Below are 23726 nucleotides of genomic sequence, written 5' to 3'. Positions count from 1 at the left end.
TTCGCTAAGTGACGTGGCCACGGCTCGCCACATGCGTTCCTTGGAGGAAGAACAGAAGAAAAAATTGGCTGTGGTTTAGCTCTGGTTAAACCTGGAGGATTGCGAAAGCAACGAGGAGATAAAGAGAGGCGATGGAGAGCGCGCAGCAGTGGCGGCGGCCCCGGCAAGCTAGCGCGGCGGCGGCACCTCTCAGTCACCCGCGCAGCGACGACGGCGGCGCCCCAGCTGTGCGTCGTGTGACGTCACCGCTCCTCGCGCATGCGCAGTATGGCCTTTGATCAGCTCAGCGAAATGGCTCGGCGACTCGCGTAGTGTTGCTTTCGCTAAAGTAAAAAAGAGAATAAATAGCAGCGCACACCGTACATTATGCTAAATTGCGTAAATTGAGAAACTGAAACTGTGGTGTGGCGTTTCGATCCTTAAGCTTATAAATCAGCTTCCTAGATAAGTTCTAGATGAACACTTTAATTTCTTCGAGATGAGGTTGTTTCAGCTACTGATGTGGCCAGCCTTGCGGATTCTGCCAGCAATTGCTCCAACGCAGCGACACTTAACTGCTTAATATGGACCACAAACCAGGCACATACCTGACACCCGACTGATCTACATGACTCTAAACACAATTACCTCTAACAGTCAATAACCAACTACTGCTGCCATCACCTGGAATCCAAGTCCGAGTATTGGAGGAACTTTAAAAGAAGACGTGACGATGTGAGCTGTATACGAGGCGTCGGTGGTGTATGAGCTGTGCAAGGCTGTGGCGCGTTTTAGTCCCGTTTCTTACCGATAGAACCATGAATGTATTTCTGCCCTGGGTTCAGTCGCAACAGCAAATCATAATACCAATGATGACAGTGTCAATCATCGCCGCTGAATGAAAACATTCAGAGGCGGCAGTCGATCTCTTTGCGAACAAGTCTAGAGTATGGAATTAATATCCTAGCGGATATACACCTTATCATTTTGCTCTCAAAAACACTCTCCGAGTCAAGATAGGCTGCTAGCTTCTGTGGGACACACAATGCACATATTCTGCGTTATATCACAGACAATGTCTTCTACGGGGTTTCGATAACGTGGTGCCCTCGGATAGCGTCTGTCAGCCGTTCAACAAAGGTGGCAGGCGCCCTTAATTACACGTGATCTCTCCGTGGAGCGACCGTCAATACGATAAGGAAAAGTCACCAATAAAAGCATGTTTACATTGAGGCCTTTGTGAGTTTTAATTCTTGTCATGGTATCTTGTGAGCGATTGCAGTTTGCTCTATGAAGAATGCATATTTCTGCAATAAAAGCTCGTGACAGAAGCATTCGCTATTAGTACAGGCCCGTGGGATCTTTAGCGCCTGACTGGCAAACACCCTAAACTTAGGACCCTGGCTGCGGTGTCATTTACAGACGCTACTAGGTTGTTCTGTGTCGCGGTAACAACTGGTTTCATCGACGAACAATCATTTTCAAGTATCGCGATCAAGGATGCTTCGCTTCGTGACTGCCGTCGCTCTCTTCAGCTTGGCCATGGGACAGCGTTATGAGTTCACCTACGAAGACTGTGGTAAGCAGACCCATCTCATTCCTCCACTTCTGTCCCTGCTGTGTAAATAGCTCATTTAACGCATGTTAATTTAAGCATCTTCGCTCTACAATTTCTCTTTGTTCATTCTTGGCGAGGAGAACTACTGCAAATAAGCTGGATCTTAATTAAAACTATATCAGCAAAGTGCTACCGCAATGACAGCAAATCCTTCATCGAAATCCTCGAAGTCAATCCTGGCTTTCTCATCTTTGTCTTTTTTAATTAATCTTAGTATGCTCTGCATCCAATCTTCTGGCACCTGCTTACTCCGAAAGACTTGCTCTGTAGGCTTGAGCAGTGCCGCTTTACTTTGCGGCGCCAGCTCAGTAACCAACCTTATCGGAATTACATCAGGACCGATGGTTGCATTCTTAGGAATCCTTTCCTTCGCTATCCTCCAGACCAGTTTCCCCAAGATTTACAACAAATACTGACGTCAGTGAAAACAGGACTGAAGAAGAAAGTTTAGGAAGCCAAAGAACGGTTGACGACACTGACAGTGCAGGCTGAGAAGACCGCTTACGCTAGGCTTTTGGTTCGCCGAAAACATGATGCTACAGGTTACACCCACTGCAAAGACAGTACGTTACGTTATTCCCATACTGCACTGCAAAACCTTCGTGACCAGAGGCGGCGTGTGTCTCATGTGGCACTCGCGCAAATCCTACAACTTGTACAAATCGGCGAGTAATGTTGGTGTGTGAAACTCCACTCAGTACACCACCACCATCAGCAAAAATCTGTTCCAAATTGTCAAATCACAGCAGCAAAGTTCCCAGAATACGGGCAGACTTAAGAACGCAGAAGCAGAGCATTTCTCAGCCTTCTAAGTCTGTACAGTAGGAGCAGTAGATCCTCTTTATCTCTTTATGAGGTAATCACGGCAGCAAGATCCTTTAATTGCTGTGGCGTTACTCGCCTACTGGGTCAACAGGGACGCAAAGCTTGCGCTGCCTATCGTAGAAAAGTTGCGCACCCTCCCTCCTGGTTCTCTGATGATTTACCTTTGTGCCGGTTCATGTTCGCTGTGACAAATCCTAGTCATCTCGTCTTGTGTGGTTCCAACGGCCATGTGACGGTCGTGAGAGTATGGAGCAAGGTAACATCGCTTTGGTGACCTTTACACAATCTTTGCTAACCTATTCCTCCATCTTAATTCATACGCACCCTGTGAACTGCAAAGAAATAAATATACAAAAAAGAGGACTGAAAGCACTCGCATGCATCATAACCGCGAGCACTCACAGTCAAAGCGAGGAGCCATCCTGATGATGTTGCATGCAAGGGCGTCCGCAGAATTTTTTGCAGGGGGGGGCCCCATTGACTGTTGGCGCCGGAGGGGGGGGGGGGGGGGGGGGTTATGTTCGTAGCAAAAAGGCACTATTTGCGGAGTAAATTTATTTATTTATAAATAAATAAAATAAATAAGTAAAATACACACATGAAAGAAAAATTACAAACAGCAAATTAAAGCGTGGCTAGGAGAGATACATTGGAGTTTATCAACGAAGAAACAATTAAAATTAATAAAAATGCAAAAAGATACTATCACTTAGTGGAGAAGAGTGCTCAGTCTTGCTGCATACGGGTTCTCGACACACCCGGATTGATGACCAGCACACAGCACAATATGTTCACAAACACGCAACGACAGTCAGTCAGTAAACAGCAACTGTAGACGCCTCGGATTTTTCTGGGCGAATTGCGTGATGACACGGGTGATAAATTCATTCCTGTGCTTCATTACACGCTCTCGGTGCACACTCATCATACAAAGGCCGTCCAGTCTGTCGTTTGTCATCGTTGAGCGTAGCCACGTTTTCACTCTCCTCATTGTACTGAAGGAGCGTTCGACCGTACAGGTAGTAACTGGCAAAGCCAGAGCCACCTCAATGGCTTTTGCAACACCAGGGAAGAATGTCTTGGCCTGATGTAGAAGCTCGCAGTAAGTTATTTCTGATGGGTCCCCAGTTTTGTTGCACCACATCTCGTACCAAGAGATGGCCTCTTCCTTGAAGTTGTCGATGCCGTAAAAGCACTGGAGTTCTTCGGCGAGAACAGCGAACTCAACACGGCTCAAGTGCTTCATTTTTGATGGATGCAGCTGGAGAAGTTTGAAGCTCCTCTCATTGCTTTCAGAAAAGCGCCGAGCTAAAGAAGCAGTGAGGGAGTCCAAGTACGGCACATATATTGCCACACGGTAGTATTCCTCCGGCGACTGAATCCCGTAGTTGTCTCGGTGGGCCTGACGAGAGACTTGTCTTGGCACAGATATCACCACATTTAAGTGATTGGCTGCCTCCCTTGCTGCATTCATGATGTTAGAGAACTCCTCTACAGCGTTCGTCCGGTGGCCGCGAAAAATACGTTGCAGCTCAGTGATGTGGTCATGCACAGAATGGAAGTCCATGGATACACCTTGCAGAATGTTCGTAACTGGTTCGAGCCGAGCGCTGTACTTCGCTACATTATGCAAGCAGACGATGAAAGATGAGCTTGTTGTTGCGCAGTAGAGGATGTGAGCTCGTTGTCTAGTTGCAGCGTTCGAGCATGATTCCGTGGACGCGAGCTCCTCGAGTGCTTCGACTATGGCCACGTAATGCTGAGAGAAGATCCTAATAGACTTATATTTTGCAGACCATCTTGTCTCACACAGCATCGGAATGTTCGGCACCAATTTTCTCCGGAGTACGCTCTCGCGGAAGAAGTTTATGGTTTGTTTGATTATGCCAATTGTGTTTCGAATTTCAGAGACGTCGTTCAGATCGTTGATGACGAGATTTAGTTTGTGACTTGCACAGTGGAAAAACAGTGCCTTCGGGAACTGTTTTTGTATAATTTTGTTCACTCCAGCTTCTTTTCCAGCCATTGTAGAGCATCCATCGTACCCCTGTCCAACGAGGTTCGAAAGAATCAGCCCGACATTCGTCAAAAACTTCAAGATTGCCGCGGCGATGCAAGCGGAGTTTAATTGCTCCAGCTCTACAAATCCCAAAAACTGCTCTCGAACGCACACTTCGGCTCCCGCCTTGTCAATAAAGCGAACGCCTATAGACATCTGCTCTTTTCCTGAAATATCTGCAGTTTCGTCAGCAAGAACGGAAAAAGCAAACGCTTTGTTAGCTTCGGTAACTATCTGCTCTTTCAGGATGTCGCCACAGATTGTGATGATCTCGTTCTGGACGCGGACAGAAGTGTACTTGGCATTGCCAGCAGAAGAAGCGAAGTGCTCCTGAAGTAGAGTATCTCCAGCTTCTACACGAAAGTCAAGCAGATCATTGAAGACTCCACTATCGGACTGCTTGCCGCGAATTGGCAAGTCATGCGTCGCGCAAAAGACAATGGTGGAAACTATTGGAAATAGTTTCTCACGGTTCCTTTCAACTTGCGCGTGGAGTGCTCTGTTCAGCTGCTCTACAACGGGTAGCTGCTTGCCTTTCATCACATCCATAAAGTTCTGTGAGGCCGTCATTGCCTCCTGGTGCCATTGGGATTTTACGTGATCCCTGCACGCCTCGTGCATTTTTCTGTAGTTACTGAAAGCGCGCACGATAAAACTTCCTTGAGTACCCCGGTGAACACGTGGAGGAAAAATGACGCAAAAACGACAAATAGCGCCTTTCGCTGTCGCTGAGTACGCAAGCCAGGGGGCGTAATCTCCCAGCCATTGATGTCGAAAAGGCCTCTTTCCAGGTGTTACATCCTTCTTAAAATCGTATGTAACATTTGGTGACCATGGCTTAGTAAGAAGACGTAACTTCAAAAAGTCCGGTATGCCAGTGAGTTTAGCTTTGCCTAGAAACTCTCCTAAGTCATATTCTTGAGGCAAGTTATTTGTTTTCTTGATGTTGTCTCCGGACTTCGATCCCAAGCAAGGAGAAAGGGAATCGTCTCGGCTTACTGCGTGACCGGAGCTCGCTGGTGAAGTTCCTTCCATGGAGACGACGACGTCGGCTACTGTCCGGTGATGAAAGGTTGCATCGCTCTGGTCAAATCCGGACTTAAATCCCAAGAAAGGAGAAATGGAATCATCTCGGCCTGCTGCATTACCTGAACTCACTGTTGACAGAGTCCCTTCCATGGAGTCGACGACATCAGCTACTGTCCGGTGATAAAAGCTTGCATCACTCTGTTCAAATGCTACACCGTTGTCACATATCACACCAGAATCTGCAGGGGCGCATTTGGATAACGCTTCGTCAGACAACCGCTGACGCTTGAAGAAGCGCCGAATGTCCATCATTCGGAACCGCGCGAGACAAAGCTGGCTATGGAGTTCTTCGGGGTTGGTAGTGTTAAAAATATATACACATTGATTGAAAAAACGGTTGAATGCGTACGTTGAAAACAAAAAATGACTATATATACAACGAAAACTTATTTACAAGATAAATGCACGCTCGCAGCTTCATACACCTCGCTCCATCTTGCTCGCGCAACCACACAGTCGAGTATTTGCACACACACTACTCGCCGCTCGTCGTTTTCTCGTCCGCTGTCTTGATTGTTCTCAGCTTCGTTGACAACCGGCCACTAAAAATACCGAAGCACAAACACAGAGGCGCGCACACATGCAAGGGCCTACTTGCCGCAGTATCCCCGAATACGCACTGTTGGATTTGAGGGTTCAGGACAGGAGTGCCGCTGAGCGAAGAGGTAGATGGCGAAAGGAGAATAGGTTTATTTACATTTTACATTGGTGGTTAGAAGTGAGACGATTCTGCCGCATCCGTTGTCGAGTTTTATATCCTTCTTGTTCCCTAAAGTCCCTAGGTTGAGGACGCCCTTGCCGGAGTGGGAGGGGCCTAGAGCTTTCACCTGTGCGCACACACACGACACTGCACTCATGGTCACGCCCCCTTCACATGTGGAGTCTGAGGGAAAGAAGGTTGTCGTCGAGGTAGCGTTGACGGCGGTAGGTGATGGCCTCCGGCCAGCCGAAGGTTTCTGCGGGTCACCGACATCTGTTGATCATCAAATGCCACCCGCCGCTCGAGGCCAGACGCGAGGTCACGAAAACGCCGAAAGTGGTTCCTCGTGCTTGGGTCGGAGATGAGGCCCGCCAGCTTGTCGCGGTGCTTGGGCACGCCAAAGAGCAACCGGAGACGAGGCCCTTTGTTCCCTGGCACGGTCACGGCAAATCGGGAAGATAACGTTCGTCTCCCCGAGGCGGCGGCGGCGTTCTACACGTGCAGGCACTTTGTGAAGGGGGTCTGGTTTTGTTCCTGCACTCCAACCGGGCAAACTCCGTAATTGAAGTCAGCTGGCACCTGGGTCCTCTCGGTGCTTGTGGTCCATGGCGGCAGGCCCGAAAGCAATCACCCTCAAGTCGCTAGCAGCCATACACAGTAGAAACAGGCGTGCTGGCGGCCACCCGGCGAGACTTGTTGTCGTCGTTCCTAATAGCACTTTGGGGGTGAAAGGAACGCCTCGCGACTTCCGAGGGGAAGGGACACTCGCCACTCCGGTCGGAAAATTTGTTTTGTGTGTTTTTATGGGGTTCAGAGCCCCAAAACGACTCAGGCTATGAGGGACGGAGTAGTACAGAGTTCCGGATAATGTCGACCACCTGGGTCTCTTTACCATGCACTGACATCGCACAGTACATGGGCGCTGTTGGGATTTGAGGCCCAGCCAGAGGTGACAGGCGAGCCAGGCGAGCCAGGCAGGCGCCATCGGGCTGCCTTGACCAAAGGCGCTGGCTTCCGGAGAAGATGCAAGGAACGCTGGTGTGGGGGCGCCTCTGGAGACTGCATCGCCGTGAACAAAAGCAACTGCTAATCCCCTTTGCCGAAGATTCTGAAAGCGGCGCTTCTACCGAACTGCGCTCTCCCGTGGATCGGAGGAGACAGCGAGCGGCGGCGGCGCCAACTCATCGCCTGCTTGCCCTTGAGCAGCCCGACAAAGCGGGGGTGGACACGGCTGATTTGTCCCTCCCTCCTGAAGAATTCATCGGTGGCCGGATTGTGCACTGTCTGCCTCCGTGTGGCTATCTCTCTAGAGATCAAAGAAACAGGCACCCATCTCAAGACGCCTCGAAACACATGCTCGCCGGTGCCGCTGTATGTCTGCAACGACGCGTCCCCGGACGCGGCACTTCGCAGATGTGACCCAAAGCTGGAAGCGGGGCCGCTTTTACTCTTTTTGCTGAGCGCACCGCCGCCCCTGGTGTGCGGCCAACACTCACGGTTAGAGTGAGTGATTTTCCAGGGGGGTGCAGCCGCCCCCCCTTGCCCCCCCCTCCGGACGCCCATGGTTGCATGCTTTGTGTTGCCTCAAGGTCGTCTGAAAGCATATGACGTTTTACTTGCAGGCAGCCAGGCAAAAATCCTTTCGGCACAAATCGAGCCGTGCAATTCCGACCCCTGCGTCATCAAGCGCGGCAAAACAACCAAGATCCATTTTTCATTGATTTCAGGTAAGATTGTCCTCGCTGAGAAAAATACTTTCTTAAAAAAAATCTAAGTCGTTGGACTTCTATGCGACAGTGAATGCGTTAAGAATGATAAAAAATGCAAAAATACGTGATTCTAAACAGCCGATAGAAGGAAGAAATTCCATCGCTTACAGCAGGCTAATCAAGTAGATTCATGGTAAGGGTCGATATTCTGGCGCCTGAAAGGAAGAAAGTGACAAAGTTTCGCACTACTACAACAGTTTACATCCAGAGAACTAGAAATAAATATGACCGAATAACTTCATTACGAATAACAAGTTGGAGCCATCTTGTGTGTCATATTGCATAACGAAAGCCATTTGTTTCCGGGATGATATGGAAATGAGGAGTAACCGCTGCCTTCAATTCGATCAGGGAATTCAGTCACTGCTGTGCAGGTGGTAACAGGACGGGCGTTGTATATCAGGGCGGCCAACACCCGTCCTGTGTTCTTTGCTTGTGCATTTTTCTCACCGTTTAAGAAGAGCATGGGGTGTGAACCAGCTCGACTTATTCACAGCACAGGCTCATTTCCAAAAACCTACGACATAAAGTACCGGTTCATTCATATGGGCCACTAGACAGCGTTCTGCTTACTCATATCGCATCCTTATTAAGGTGTCTCTAGAGAGCAGCGAAAAAGCTGCAGCTATTAGCAACGAAGAAGTAGCCCACTTGACTTCAGTTAGCGTTCAGAGGAATAGCAATTGTGTGACTCCCTCATTCACTTTCTTCGCATTGAACTTCAACAGAATAAAGAAAGTTTGTTGACTCGAGTTGTCTCAGAAACTCCCGTCCCTCGAAAGAAACAGCGACACACAAACAACATAAGTCCGCTAAGGCACGAGAAGAAACACACATTCGGGGAGCCCACCAAAGTTCGTCTCACAAGATAGCATTTTAGAGCGTCAGCTCAAAAACTCGCGTTACTTAAGGTCGCGTTAGTATGAAATGCAAGGTCATTCAATTGGGACCAGTAGGGGGTACCATTGGTGCACACATTGTGCACCACATCATTGGCGTAGAATGTTCGGAGTGGTATCAAACGATTGATAGCGTTACGGAGCATAAGATTACTTGTAGAATCAAAGCCTAGCCTATCACAGGGATTCGCACCGACGACCTCTGGTTCCCCTATGCATGACTTCTTGAAACTTGAAACGTCCTATACGGCCAAACTAATTGACGTAGGACATTCAAAGTGGTGCCAAACGATTTGTCTTCTTGCGCTGTATATACTGACATCAAAAAAATAGATATCCGGATATAACGAAAGATTTGAACCGGATATAGCGAAGACGGCTAATGACGCAATATTCGTTCCATATTGCTAACGCTCGATCTGCCTCAGCGTTTTGCTCTTTAATTCTTTTGTTGCCCACGCAGAGCAAGACTCCCAGACGGCGAAGCTGGACGCAAAGTTCGAACTATTCGGCATGATGCTGCCGATCCCTGGTCTCGAGAGTGACCTGTGCAAAGGCTCGATCCAGTGTCCTCTGGCTAAAGGCCAAACCTACAACGGCATCATAGAGGTGGCCGTGCCCTGGCTCGTCCCTAATGTGAGTTGCCCTCGCCACGTCATGTGTATGAGGTGCGAGTGCGGTTTTGGCAGCTTACTCTACCTAGACCTTGCACTGGTCGAAGCCGGGCGGGTGTTTCCCGATTTAATTTGAGCTGCGTTTGCTAAACATGTTCAAAAGAGTACGCTTAGACAAATGCCCAAATACCACAAGTATCAAATTCGAAAAACAAATACACTTTCAGATAAAGCTAAATAATAATCCGGGCGAATTTGCTTAATTTAACTTCTCTCCCAGTTGCAGGGCTTCGTTCCAAAATGTAGTCTCCCATCAACATTCCCAACTGTGACTGCGGTCTTAATCCTTGTACCTCCCACCTTCCCTCCAAGTTTTCGAAACATACGCACCTAGCATAAAAGTCTAACTAAAAAAAATGGAATCAAATCCTTAAACCACTTTTCCGAATGAACCTTTTTTTTCTGCACTACTCTGCCACTTTTACTGGTTAATTGGTACGCCCCACCTTTGATATCTGAATTCATGACTGACAATGCTCGCAAGCAGTGATTGCTGACATCGAAGCTGGCACTTCCATTATAAAGAGGGCAAATATATGTGATATTTAACCTCCCGAAGTGACACAAGACGAAAGGGGGGTAAAATAATGAATGGAAATACAAACTTTTGCAAAAAACGGCCCATATGAAAAACAAGGACAGTTGGTTTGACGAGAATTCTGAACAGGTGAACTTCGCCTGATGTCCTGTGTAAAACATTAGGATGGTTCACGCAAAAGGTGACAGTAGTGAAATTGGTCTATAAGTACTTGCCCTTTGAAGTAATTTTATATATCGCTTTTAGGGCTTTCTAAATGACTTGAAGATACAAAGGTATTGTAACCTTTCACAGAGATTTTGAAAGTAAAAAAAATGTTTAGTTTCTAAACCACTGTCACACCTTTTCTCATCTTCTAAACAATGGTCAGGAAGAATTCAAGCTTTTTAAGTATCTACTTCAAGCAAGCTACTTTTTATTTAGTTCCCTGGAAATTAAAAGCAAGAATAGTAACTTAGTTTAGTTCCCACGTCGTTGTTTATAGAGTTAATGAATGGAGGCAATTGTTCAAAATGGGAAATGATTTCGAATTCCGTTAATTTTGCTAACTTGTACGCAATGCAATTATTTCTAGCTTACGTAGTCTGTAGCATAAAGTAACAGTTTTCAAGGAAAGTAAGCTATGCTTAATCTCTGGTCTCTTTACATTTCCTGGTAGCTTGAAGGAAAGCTGAGGGCAAAGCCATGAGAGGTGATAGTAAACTCAAGGTGTAACATTGAGGTATTTTGAAGTGGAGCCTGAATTCAAAGCCAAATTCATGCGATACCACACTATCTTCATTATGAACGTGGTGATATGAACTCAGAAAGGGCATCTGATATGCACCACACATATTCAGTGGCCTCTGTAAGCAACATTATAGATCCTACTACAAACAAAGCACAAGATGAGGTCGTGTGAAAAGGCTAGCAAATTCTCATAAAGATAGTCGGCGCAATTGGTATACGACAGCAGTAATTACATAGCACATGAAAGATGTCTTTACTGTGTCGTATTCTTAATATAGCCTGCGACGATGATTATGCGACTTGCTCGGTTCGGGAAACGTTGGCGGTTCTGTGTTTCCCTTCACTCTAGAATTCAAAGCTCAATGCGCAGGTAGAGATTACAGTTAAATAGGCCCCATGAATGGTTTGCGTGTTTTGTGCAGATGCCACAATAATGCATAACAGTATTTTCATGGTAAACGAGGACAGCTTCAGTGCACTGAGGAATCGTAAATGTACTGTGGAGCTATGCGAATTAATGCAGACGCGACTGTTCTCTCCGATTCCTTAATACGTGTTAAAATTAACTTCATCTAAACAACACAGCACGAAGCCCTGTCCTGGTTATAACCTATGCCTTCTTTTTTTTTCTTATTTTCTTCCTCTTTGCAGATGAAAAGCTCGGCGCAGTTTAGTATCATAGGAGACAACGGCGTTATCGTGTGTGCCAAGACCAAGATCATCGTACAATAAGCTGGCGTGCGCCCAGAAGAAATTTATTATAAAGCGTGGTCCATGCGCAATAGCCATGGATGGCAGCCCTGCCCCAATGTTTTGGGAGAAAATAAATTCTCTACCCAACCCCGGGTCTTAAAACCGGCTCCCTATCCGCCTTCTAGAAAGTCTGTAAGTTGCTCTCTCCCCTCCGGTCGTCATGAAATGAAATGCGGGTGTTTATCTTTGTCTTCCGCTACAAGCACTCATGACTTCAGCATTCTCAACCTAAGACCTCAATTTTCCTCCAGCGTTCAATTTCTTTGCATTGTTTTTTTTTTTTCATCGAGTCACATGCTACACAAGTCTGGCTTAAGGAAGCATTTACTGTCTTTCTAGGCCAACTTCTCAAACTGGACATTTTCTAGTGGAGATTAACCGAAGTGTGTTGGCTTGTTATTTGCTAATATTGCGAAGGGACAGATGTAATAAAAGCCAGTTATAATTCATGTTTGAAGCGTCGATAATTTCAAAGAAAAAAAGACCTTGAGACAAACTACTCAGAGTAATTTATCAACATCCTAATTCCACTCAGTGTCAACTCTTAGCGCACAGTACACATAAAAATGAACTGATCAGCACAGATTTAACACGCCGGGGTTGGCTCAGTGGTTACGACGCTCGGCTGCCGGCCCGAAAGAGGCTGGTTTGATCCCGGCCGCGGCGGCTGAATTTCGATGGAGGCGAAATTCTGGAGGCCCGTGTAGTGTGCGATGTCAGTGCAAGTTAAAGAACCCCAGGTGGTCGAAATTTCTGGAGCCCTTCACTATACGGCGTCCCTGATAACCTGAGTCGCTTCGGGACGTTAAACCCCAATAAATCAAATCAATCAATCAACGAATCAGCACAGATTTGTGAACATATAAGCGGCATAATTTCAAATACAGAGCCGAAGTAGCGAATTTAAATCTACAATATGCAGTATAATGAGACAGCAGTTGAGTTTGGCAGGGGCAGTGGTGAGCGACGGACACGTATTACAAGTTTTGCGTACTTTTCCCAGTTTGGTGCACTTTTCCCTCTCATTTTAACGTCAGTGTACCTGTCTTACCGCCACTGTTGCTGCCAAAACTATTGATACGCGATTTCTGTACTCATTCTGCATAACCAGTTATCATATTGTTGCCGGTCAGTTGTGTCCGGCGTCTTGTTCCAGCGTGTGAAGTATTCTTCATCTGTAGAAATTTGAGGAATAGCCGAAGAAGTTCAGAAATTGTTTGAAGACCTTAAGCGTGAGATGAAACAAGAGTTTCGCGGGCTGAAATAATGTTTCAAGCAAGAACTCAGGAAGGATGTCAGAGATATTACGGCCAGCATGACTTTCATAGACTAGTGCTAAGAGGAAATAAAAGATTCCGCGAAAAATGTTGCAGCAGATAATGAGGCTCTGAAAGAAAGCATAAAAACGTTACAGCAAGAACGCGAAGCCCTCTATACGCAAGTAAAAGAACAGGAATCCCGACTCATGCAAAACGAGCAACGCTCGCGGTGCCTGAATATCGAAATTAAAGGAGTGCTAGAGGTACACGGTGAAAACCTGCACGAACTAACAAAACAGTTGGGTGAAGTAATCGGGATGCCTCTGAAGGGCACTGACATTTAACTCTGCCGTCGGGTTCAGACCATCGGGAATTCTGCCTTCCCTAACATAATTGTGCAGTTTACTCGCAGAGTTCCGCACAACTCTTTCTTAGAAAAAGCAAGAAAGCGCGGGTTCGTGTCCTAGCGATAGAACAAGGGGATATAATTTTTGTCAATGGGCACCTGTGTCCGGCATTGAAGCGCCTCTTCGGTGCTGTAAATGTCGCGAAAAAGGAACGAGGGTGCAAATACGCCTGGATCAAGAATGGAAAAATTTACGTTCGCAAACTGAAACGAGAAAAGTTATTCCTATCACTAGCAAGAATCAGCTGTCCAAGATTGCCTGAAATGTTACAGCTTATCCGTGCCGCATGCATGCTGTAAACATGGATTTTCTACCACAGCAAATTCATGAATTGGTCAGAAGGAAAAACCAGCTCTATCCTTTTTTCGTCGAAACGTCCGATCTTCAAGAAGCAAAAAGAATGAAATGCATGCTTTGCTAGAAGTATTTGCAGTCTTTCACTGTATGAACGCAAATCATGGTATGAACGCGAAACGGCTATATTCTGCCCACCTGGTTATCAGTGCTTCTAGCGCAATCGTCAGGACAAGAGAGGCGGTGGTGTTTCTATGCTGGTAAAAGATAACCTGCTGTGTGATACCGTAGAGAAGTTCTGTGCTGTTACTCCTGATTTTGAAATGCTTACCTTACGACACCTTGACAATTTGTTTTGCGTGATACACAGACCGCCATCTGGTACATTTAGCCGTTTTTTAACCTTCCTAGAGGAACTTTTAGAATATGTGACGGAACAAAAACTGAAGATCTCCTTGAGTGGAGACATGAATTTAAACATGATTGTACCATCCGCCAGAAAAGTAAATGGTCCACCGCTCAGGGCAGCGGATCCGGCTGCGGGGCCGCACCTCGGCGCTGTTCTCTCGCGCCGCTCGCTTGCAGCCAGAGTGCCCTGAGTGACGACAACCTTCGCCTTCAATCTCACGCGGGGGCTTGTAGCACTTGATTAATATCTAGTGTTGCCCTCAGCTGCTCTGCTGTTGACGGTCTCGACGAAGGGTAGCGCGCATCGGAAGAGAGCTTGAGACATTTGAAATGAAAAGGGACGTTAGGACAGTAGCAGCAATACGAGTAATATTAAAAATTAAGGAGGGCACTTAAGGATACTTACGTGCTTTGAATGCGAGAACATAGTTTTTATTTGCTTGATTTCCTTTTTCTAATTCTGTTTATTTTTCTCTTCCTGTATAATGACACGCCTACTCATTACCATACAGTCGTAAGGCAGCGCATACACTATGATCCCCTTTGTTCGCCAAGATGCAACGTGATTTTGTGGCCCTTGGGTTGCGTGCTCGCCTCGTGCTCAAAGACCTGGGTTCGATTCCCTGCACCTGTGGGAGAAATTTCTCTTTTCTTTGACGCCACCGTGACGTCACCTGGGACTTTTGGTACCACTGCTGCTGGTCAACACCGACGCCGGCTTTCGTTGCCAGTGAGCCACACAATGTTTTCCCATTAAAAGAATACAGGACTGCGTGAGAAGGATTAGAAGCAGCCGGTAATCACGCAGGAGGTTTACAGATAGCTGCGAGCGCTTGTAACATTACGTCACTGCAATTTCAGCGCAGGCATCGGCCGATATGATGGATGGGTTCATAGTCGCGTGGTCATCTGGCGAACAACTGCCGTCCGTGATGTGATGATGTCAGAGATGGGGCGTAAGTTGTCTGCAGGCGTAACATTGGCAGTGATATCAAAGCGTAGCTTAAATAGAGCTGCACAAAGCAAGCTCAAGATAAGGTACCTAGCGTGGCGGCTTATGCAATTCGCAGAAAAATGTTCGTTTACTTTACGCATTTTGCTGCCAATTGCACAAGGAGATAAAGGCTTTCCGTTCTCTTGTCTTCTCACGGTCGTATATGAGAAACGCTTAATCGCTGTATTTGCCTTGGATGCTATTGTGCCAGAATGTGCCTAGAGTTGCACCGAGATCTACATCAGATCGTGCGTCTGAAACTGAAAGTTTGATATTTTAATCCTTTAATGCACAGTGTGGCTAATCCGCTACGCACCGTTTGCAAGCCAAAAACTCATTACTACATAGAGCTTGGATGAAAACTTTGAGGTCAACATGTTCTCAGTAACCAACGCGCTCCGGTGAAAATGTTTGACGTCGCTGTGAGCAAGAAATGCGAAGAAAAAGGGATCGGGAAAGTGTGACTTTCAACCATCGTCCAGCAATTCATCGTCTCTCGTTTTCTGTCAGATGCTGCCGAGAAAATAGGATAATTTTTCGATAAAAATTGTTCCCTGTCACTTGTCTATTTAGTTGAATCAAGGTCTTCGATTTGTTCTTTTACACAGCTTGGACTAACTGCGCAAAATGGTCTAGATGCTGATTGTAGCTCAGTGGCGACATACCAAGCTCTCGAACTATTGCGGCACTAAGAGATTTTTTTATATTTGGATTTGAATTTACAGGCCCATTAGTCAGCATAATGTGGATGCAATGATTTTTCTTTCGATCACTTCATAATTTGGGAAATGTAGGATTAAGATTCCACAAAACGAAGCAAAGTTTCTCTCCCGCCGCTCGCTTACTTAACTAAGGAGGACAAATTTCTTTGAAGTTCTAGCCTATTTCACGGCATCTACAATAGTTTCATGCGAAACTAGAGAAAACTGTCTTTAATCGTTTGATTTTGTTTTTGGCGTTCGAGGAGTTCTCTTAACGCACGCAAACTTTCCCACCAAACATATATTCTCGTTCATTACGCTTGGTGAGCCTCCCTGATGAATCTAAGCAAAATAGCAGCGCTAAATTATGCAACCACAGAAGAAGAAAGAACAGGACACATGCGCTGTGTCTTGTTCTTTCTTCTTCCGTGTTGCATGCTTTAGCGCTGCTCCTTTTCTTAGATTCAAAATGCACCAAGTGACCCAGAAAGCAGTTTTGAGTAAAAGAAGAAAGGGAAAAAAGGTGCTGTAGTGGAGAGCTCCGGGGTAATTTCAACCACCTAGGGATCTTTAACGTACACTGACATCGCACGGCATACGGTCCCTTTCGCGTTTCGCCTCCATCGAAACGCGGCCGCCGTGGCCGGATTCGAACCCGTGAACTCCGGCTCAGTAGCCAAGTGTCCTAACCTCTGAGCCACCGCGGCTTGTTTTATTAAAATTTCCTTCGTCCGAGTCCCTGTGCTTGAAGGTAAGGAGGTCAAAAGTCCTCCGCCAAAGCAGCGAGAAGGTGCTCAAGGACAGTGACCTGAGAAGAGGTCGTTCTGCCAAAACGAACAATACAGGTCTCCTACGTGGGTAAGTTGCAGGAAAGTGAGGACAATCAATTCAGGCAGATGCCAAAATCCCCATGCGCGCTGGCGAGAACAGCGGCCCCAGTATAAATAAGCACGCTCACATTGAAATCTCCAGCCAATGGCGGCTGATCCATCAAATTCGACTATGACGGGGCTAAATCAATAAAATAATGTCATGAGATACATGCCCTCAAATCCCAAAAAGCGGTGGTAGAGTTCTTTTTTTTTTTTTTTGACAACATAGGATACTGCTGCGTGATGGAAAACGCCGATACCGGTGAGATGAAAGCTCCAGCCAATGACACCTGCACATCTGCGGTGTCCTGACACAGACACAGCGCTTGTGTCTTCTCCTTTCTTCGTCTGTGGTTGCATGGTTCGGCGCTGTACCTTTTCATAGGTTCAGAATGCACCAACTAGCCCAAAAAGAAGTTTTACTGCGGTGTCCTGTCTCATGACTTACATACAGCGCGTTACGTGATTTCTTTGAGGAAAGAAAAAGCTAGGGCTGTTCTTTCGCTATTGCGATGTTATTTTACGTTTATCGCGCAATTAAACTGATATCGACAATGTTTTCCATTTGAAAATAAACTCTCTTGAAGATGGCGTTTCGAACAGAGTATCGTAAGTCTACGTCTGTACATAATCATAGTTACACCTACACTGCATATATCGGCTTCCACAAGCTACGAATAGTCATTTATTTCGCGCAACTTCTCAGAACGACCACCCGGCAATGAGCCGATAAGATAGCGGCATAGCGCAATGAGACGCACGCCCGGTGTGTTTTAATTATCACGATAATGGCAGACATGCACACGGGTATCTGCATCTGGTTTCCTGGAGTAGCTGTAGCAATCTGCAATACTGCACGGCTCCACTGTGTCCGTGCCGCCGACGGGTGGGCGTACAGGATCTTTGCTGTCAAAGATGGTTCTCTGGGCCACTGCCGTGCTATTCTTCGGATTGGCCCTCGGCGATCACGCAGACGTCAAGTATGAGAAGTGCTGTAAACCGCCAACAGGTCAGTACTGAAATTAATATTCTGTTGTACTTTTTCTGCGCGGAAACATCATTCTGAACCAGTGGCGTAGCCAGAAATTTTGTGTTCGGTGGGAGGGGGGGGGCTCATGTTGCAGCGCGGCCTCCTCATAGAATTTGTGGAGTGATCAAACGCAAAAATAATAACTGCATTCCCATTGAAAATGACGTTGTTTATTAGATAAAGCTACTCACTGTCTTGACAAGTGAAATGGGTATTTTTTAATATCAAAGAAGGTACATTCGTATGTCTTAAAAATCTTGGCAGGCTTAGCTGATACCAATGCTTCCATCTTTTCGCGTATTTCCGAAGTAAAGAAAATATCACACGAAGTCTACAACTATATCAGACCGAAACCAACAAAGCAGCGCATGCCACTGATATGAAAAACGTGAAGGCAATGAAATGCGCAAGTAGAGGACAAATATTTTAATCTTTGTCGCTCAAGAACCTTTACATTTTTGTACATATGCAACGGCCAAGGAAAAATCTCAATGACGCTGTCCTTCGTTCCAGTGTACTGCGCATCAGCAGCTGTCACCGGTGATGTATTGCGGGTAATTGGACCAAAATTTTAGTCGCAACAGCGAGCACATGAACCAACGAGGAGTTCTGCAAAATATGCATTAGAAGTGCGAAGATAAAATGGAATGTTAGAATTCCGAAGCTACAACTTGACAACTTGAAATTTTGAATAAAACCACCTTGGTGCGAATAATTTCACGAAGTCATAAAAGACGAGGAAATTGTGAAGTTATTTGCGCCAAGGTGTTTTTATGCGAAGCATATTACTAGAGCTACACTACAGCCCGTCGAGCGCGGCGGTGGAGCTACCATTGACCTTTAGCGTGACCACGTGACACCACGTGACAACATGACGTCACAGCAGAGGAGCGATGGGCTGCCGGCTCGCGCGGTCGGCCGCGGCGGTGGAGGCTCCACATCAGAGGCGCGGCGGCTGACCACGTGACAACATGACGTCACAGCAGAGGAGGATGGGCTGCCGGCTCGCGCGGTCGGCCGCGGCGGTGGAGGCTCCACATCAGAGGCGCTGCAGCTGACCACGTGACGCTACAGCAGCGGTATAAAGCTGAGCTTGCCTCGCTCTCCGAGCACTTACGAGGCGGCCAGGTGTTGGGATGCCGCCTAGAAGCAGGGCTGATTTGAACGAGAAGCGAAAGCTTCAGCGTGCCACAGAGACCGATGAAGAGCGGGATGAACGTCAACCAAGGAAAGCCACGTATTATCAAGCCTAGCCATCAATATGCTTCGCATCTGACTAGGCTTAACCTTAGCTAAGCCTCAGCCACTTTTATTCCAAATTTCAAGATGCTCAACCAACTAGCCCAGCAACATGCCTGACTGAACAACTTGACAAAGGACAAAAAAAGTGTGGCTGGAAACAAAATCACTGTATGTATACACAAAACCTCGCAACAAGATATGTAAATACCCGTATGCCGCCATTACATCTACGTGTCTAAGCAAAAGTCAGTCCATATAATGCGTCAAACAAGGCAAATAAACATCTTGCGCAGTCACAGATAGTAAACTTTACACACGGAAAGACAGACGATCCAGGCAAAAACAAAACTATGATAGCAGAAGTCGCGATATGTACTTGGGCCATGCTGCGGTCGGTGAGAGTTCGAAAAAATTTCTGGGGGGCTGAAGCCCCATAAGCCCCCTATAGTGTTTGTATCACGATAAGCAAACGGCCAACTCACGGCCACGTGCCGGTGTTTGGGCACCGCCCCCTTGCCTGTCTGTATCTCGATATAAGCACATGCGTGTTGGTTTGCACGGGCAGTCGTCGACCAGCGGGACGCGCGGTCTGTCGGCCGGCTGACAATAAACCCGAGTTCTTGTTGCACCTCGGCTACAGTGTCGTTTCCCTTCGCAAGACACGACACCCCCCCCCCCCCCCCCCTCCCCTTTGGCTACGCCCCTGTTCTGAACGAAATATTATCCCCAGATACTACGCTGTATATTGCCACCTCGTTTCTGAATAGTGCCAATGGAAGTCGAAGGAGCTGGAGCTAAGCGCTTGAGCCTGGATCTCGGAGCCCGGGCTTTTTTTTCACTAACAACGCAATCCGCCTTTCTCCGTCTGTCTGCTGCATGCGCTTTCGTCCGTCCGTTCTCCAGCTCGTCCTCCCACCCTCTTGCCCGCTTGCCCTTTGTCGGTCCGTCCGTCCGTCTTTCAATGTTTCGTTGTTCCCACACCATACAAAATAAACAACTAGCCTGCCAACTCACTCTTGTAAGCTTGCTTCTGCTTTTTTCCTCAATTTTTCACGACTTCGTTTTGGATTAGGCACTTTCATCCTAAAATAAAAGGCGCTCACTATTTCATGCATGTATATTGTTTCGTTCACGCTATAATTCTGGATTACTTTTGACCACAGCAAATCGGTCTCGCTGCCCAGACCGTGACTATCATGATTCACGACGTCGCAAGGTTTGAGCAACCAGTGGCGTTTCGAAACCGTCACCCCTGCAGAAGACAATGTACAGATTTGATGCTATATTTTCAATTTGATGCTCGCATGCAGAGTGTAAGAAATTCATTCGATATGTCATTATAGGTTGGCCCCCGCCGAAGACCTTGTTATTGTTTTTGTTTTGTTTATGAAATAAATTACGTCAGTGCGTTAAGAACATCGGTGGAAAATAAAGTTCTTCTTCTTCTTCTTCTTCAACGCAAAAGGCCCCGCCGCAGTGGCTTAGGGGTTATGGCGCTCGGCTGCTGTCCCGAAAGACGCAACATTAGCCAGATGGTTGCCTCTTTCCTTAGTTCTAACTATAACGGAGTCGTCTTGAGCGCAGTTCGAAAAATAGCACTGGCATATTAATAGCCCGCTCTTGTGCGATGAATGTGACGTAGTCAGTGCACCAGAAAAGGCTAACAATATATGAAAGAGCGAAAGAAATTTATATACCAACAGAAAATGCCACCCAATTGTTATCAGTGTTCTCCACCTGGTCCGCATCTTCTCAATTTTTCGCTTATGTCGCCTCCAGTAAGTTGTTCATACGACAAGCACTTAAGTACATACCATACGTGGCACTCCAGCCTTTCCTGCAGGCTGCCTTTCCAAGGACCTCTCACTCCAAATCAAGTCGTGCAACCATGATTCCTGCATCCTCGACCGTAACACGACCATCAAGATCAAGTTTACGTTCACTTCAGGTTAGTTCTGTGCGCTGTCAGAAACCTCTCATTGCCCTGTAAGTAGCGTAACGGCTAATTTACTCAATGGTTAATTCTGAAATGCAAGTAGTAATCGTAGAAATTTTAAAACGAATAAGATGTCTCAGGTTGCACTTCTCTGAATTTTCTTATTCATTTTTGACGCCTCAACTACCATTTGTCTAGTTTCGTTATAGAGGCCAGAAAGTTCTTCAAGAAACTGCGTGAATTAAAGTGATAGGTTGATGGTATTTACTGTTTGAGACAAAAGACTCCAGTACACGCGTGCTTCAAATGAAGCGCAGAGCTGCATTATCGGCCGGTGACTTGGCACTACCCGCTTGTCAAGGTGAAAGCGGGACTTATCTTCTCTAATGTTTGCTAGTGAAATCAGGCGGTCGTTGGGTCAAGCCGCACTTATGTGCCAATACACCGCCATACATTCGTCATGGATACTTTTGTCTCCGGCAGTACATGAGCCTAACACACGTCATTAATTTTAAAAGATAGCCAAACCACCCGGAATATTTTCGACGTAACCAATCATTCTCAAAGGATTTCTGCGGAATAGATACGCTAAATAAGTCATTTCTCTGTCTGTACACATAGTACATCGAGACATAGAAAAAAAAAATCACCGTTGGCGTTGTCATTTCGGCACCTGGCGTCCATATCTGTTTTTTTTTTTTTTCGAACGTAAGCTTATTAGAAGCACCGGCAACGGTGAGCCACGTTTTTCTTTCCCTGACCCGACCATACCACTAACCCTGTAAGGAAATCTATATGCTGGGTTTCGAGATGTCGTCAGTAGTTTAGATCTCTATTCGTATTTACTAATATCTTGCCATTTTACGAAAAGGGCAAGATCATCGACTTCGAACAGAAAAACATGAGGAAATAAAGCGGATATTGTCACAGAAGCAGGTAGGCAGGTTTGTATTTGCCACAACGTCCAAGCGCCAGCGGAAACGGCCCGGCCGGCTAACCGACTAGCGAGCGAGCTCACGGGCCAAGAAGAGCGCGCGCCAGCCTCCTGAGCGCGACTACTAGGCGGCGCCAGTAATGCGTTGCGGCAATATTTTAGACACCGAGACGGAACATGCAGAATGAAATAGCCTAACTGCCACGTGGAGACCCTCACTACGGCACCTCTTTCTCTCTTTTTTTCTTTCACTCCCACCTTCCTCCCTTCCCTTACGGCGCGGTTCAGGTGTCCACCGAGATATGTGAGGCAGATACTGCGCCATTTCATTACCTCAAAAAAAAACAATTTACCAATTTACTGATTGCCACAGAAAACACTAATGCGGTTCTCACGTATTTAAAACATACTTTCCCCAAGAAGGTGCACTTTAAGCTTTTACAATTTTCCTTCACCGCCTCCTCACTCTTTCCAGCAAAACATGATATTAATTCCTATGTTTGTTCATGAAGGTCCACTGATCGAATAGTGCACAGAGTGATGCCATACAATCCAATGTCATCCAATTTTTTGACGAGGTTTAGTATATCCAGCATCAATGTCTGCGCGTGTTCGGCTGCGCTTATTTCATCCTGGAGCGCTTCGATCACTGCTATTAACTCGCGTATCTTTTTGCGTTTCTCACAGGCCAAAACACCAATGATTTATTCCTTGACGCCGCGATCAGCTCGTGGGCCGATATTATGATGCCCTTTCCCCGCCTGGAATACAACCTGTGCCATCGCCTTCTTAAGTGTCCCCTCGCCGAGAGCAAGAGGTACACCTGGAGCATGGAAATCCCCGCGCCGGATTTTGTGAATCCAGTAAGTTGGCCATGTAATGCTAAGTGTGCACAACTTCGGCGTTTCAATAGGTTGCATTTTCCAGAGAGCGTTCTAGTTGCGGGCAACCCTTCTTCAGCAAGTCTTGTTGAACTAAGCGCAGAAGTTGCGTGCATCGATGAAATTGCGTATTGCTCATATTAGGTCTTCGATTATTTTGTTATTAAGGATCTTGCGCCGACGGCATTGAGTCTGCATGAGCTGCCTGCGATTTCATCACTTCACTGTGAAATAGCGTGGATACTTACCAGCAAATCAGCGTTCAAGGGACAGTTTTTAAATTTCCAGTATTATACGTTCCGGTCTAACGTACATAAACTGAAAATGTCTTAATAAGGACATCATAAAGGTTTCCACAGTATATCATGTAGACAAGCCAACAAGGAGAACTGTAAGGTCCAATGTTTTACGGCTTACTCTGTTCGTTCCCACATCGTCATCGGCGGCCATGATTTCTGTTTGGCTTGAACGTCTTAGCATATCATATTGTTACGTTGCACTGGCGGCAAACAGGCAGGAAAGCGGACGAAGGCTTCGGCGGCGAACTGTCCGCTGGGTAAACTTGTGCGATCTTACGAAAAGCAAGCAACTCGTCGTTAGTGATAGCGATATGGGCATTTTGTGCAAGTCAAGATCAGAATAGCCACGATTCTCCAGTCCAAGGTGCCTTTCATCCTGAATGAAATGCATGCCTTAGCGTGTCATGAGTATTATGTTTCTGTACTCTAAGGATCGGTTGAAAACTGATGCGCTGCTTAACTCTACGAGCCTGCCAGTCTTGGCTTCATTTCAATAAACTTCGTTTATTCGCCTTATTCTCTGATGTCTGCAGGGAGAAAGGATCCTGAGGCTCAGAACTGTTGGCGACAGGGGCACGATGTTTTGTGCCAACGTCAACGTCACCCTGAATTAAGGCCGCAAGTACGCGCTTTTCCTAACGAAACCACATGTGCCACCCTTTGCAACTGCAAGATGTGTTGTTCGTCCTAATCGTTTTTATGTGTATCACTAGCGTGTTGCGTAAGCAGGGAAGTTCTATAAAGCCCGAATAAATTTACTTTTATAACAGAAGTGCAGCCCACCTTCTGGCCTCATTCATTAATGGCTCTCTAGGCTGGACCTAGCAGTTGACCTCA

The 23726-nt window shown here is 46.5% G+C and overlaps 1 protein-coding gene and 1 pseudogene across 1 annotated transcript; both read left to right on the top strand.

Moving 5' to 3' along the window:
• The first annotated feature begins 1300 nt into the window (after positions 1–1300).
• LOC149364363 (mite group 2 allergen-like Ixo r 2) lies at positions 1301–12081 on the top strand. Its single transcript, XM_089570090.1, has 4 exons — positions 1301–1558; positions 7893–7997; positions 9402–9574; positions 11531–12081. Exons 1-4 carry the CDS (start codon positions 1480–1482, stop codon positions 11609–11611), a joined length of 438 nt encoding a protein of 145 aa, XP_089426216.1. The 5' UTR covers positions 1301–1479; the 3' UTR covers positions 11612–12081.
• Positions 12082–17482: 5401 nt separating this feature from the next.
• LOC149364362 (uncharacterized) lies at positions 17483–23503 on the top strand (annotated as a pseudogene).
• Positions 23504–23726: the final 223 nt, after the last annotated feature.

Source organism: Amblyomma mixtum, chromosome 2 (genome assembly GCF_055824585.1).
Source record: "Amblyomma mixtum isolate Tamu chromosome 2, ASM5582458v1, whole genome shotgun sequence".
Taxonomy (NCBI): Eukaryota; Metazoa; Arthropoda; class Arachnida; order Ixodida; family Ixodidae; genus Amblyomma; species Amblyomma mixtum.
This window is presented reverse-complemented; position numbering and strand designations above follow the sequence as displayed.

Excerpts from the sequence above, each read along its gene's own strand:
- LOC149364363 (XM_089570090.1), top strand. The coding sequence starts at position 1,480 with ATGCTTCGCTTCGTGACTGCCGTCGCTCTCTTCAGCTTGGCCATGGGA. Across the intron at positions 7,998-9,401 it reads CCATTTTTCATTGATTTCAG|AGCAAGACTCCCAGACGGCG; the intron begins GTAAGATTGTCC and ends TTGCCCACGCAG. Across the intron at positions 9,575-11,530 it reads TGCCCTGGCTCGTCCCTAAT|ATGAAAAGCTCGGCGCAGTT; the intron begins GTGAGTTGCCCT and ends TCCTCTTTGCAG.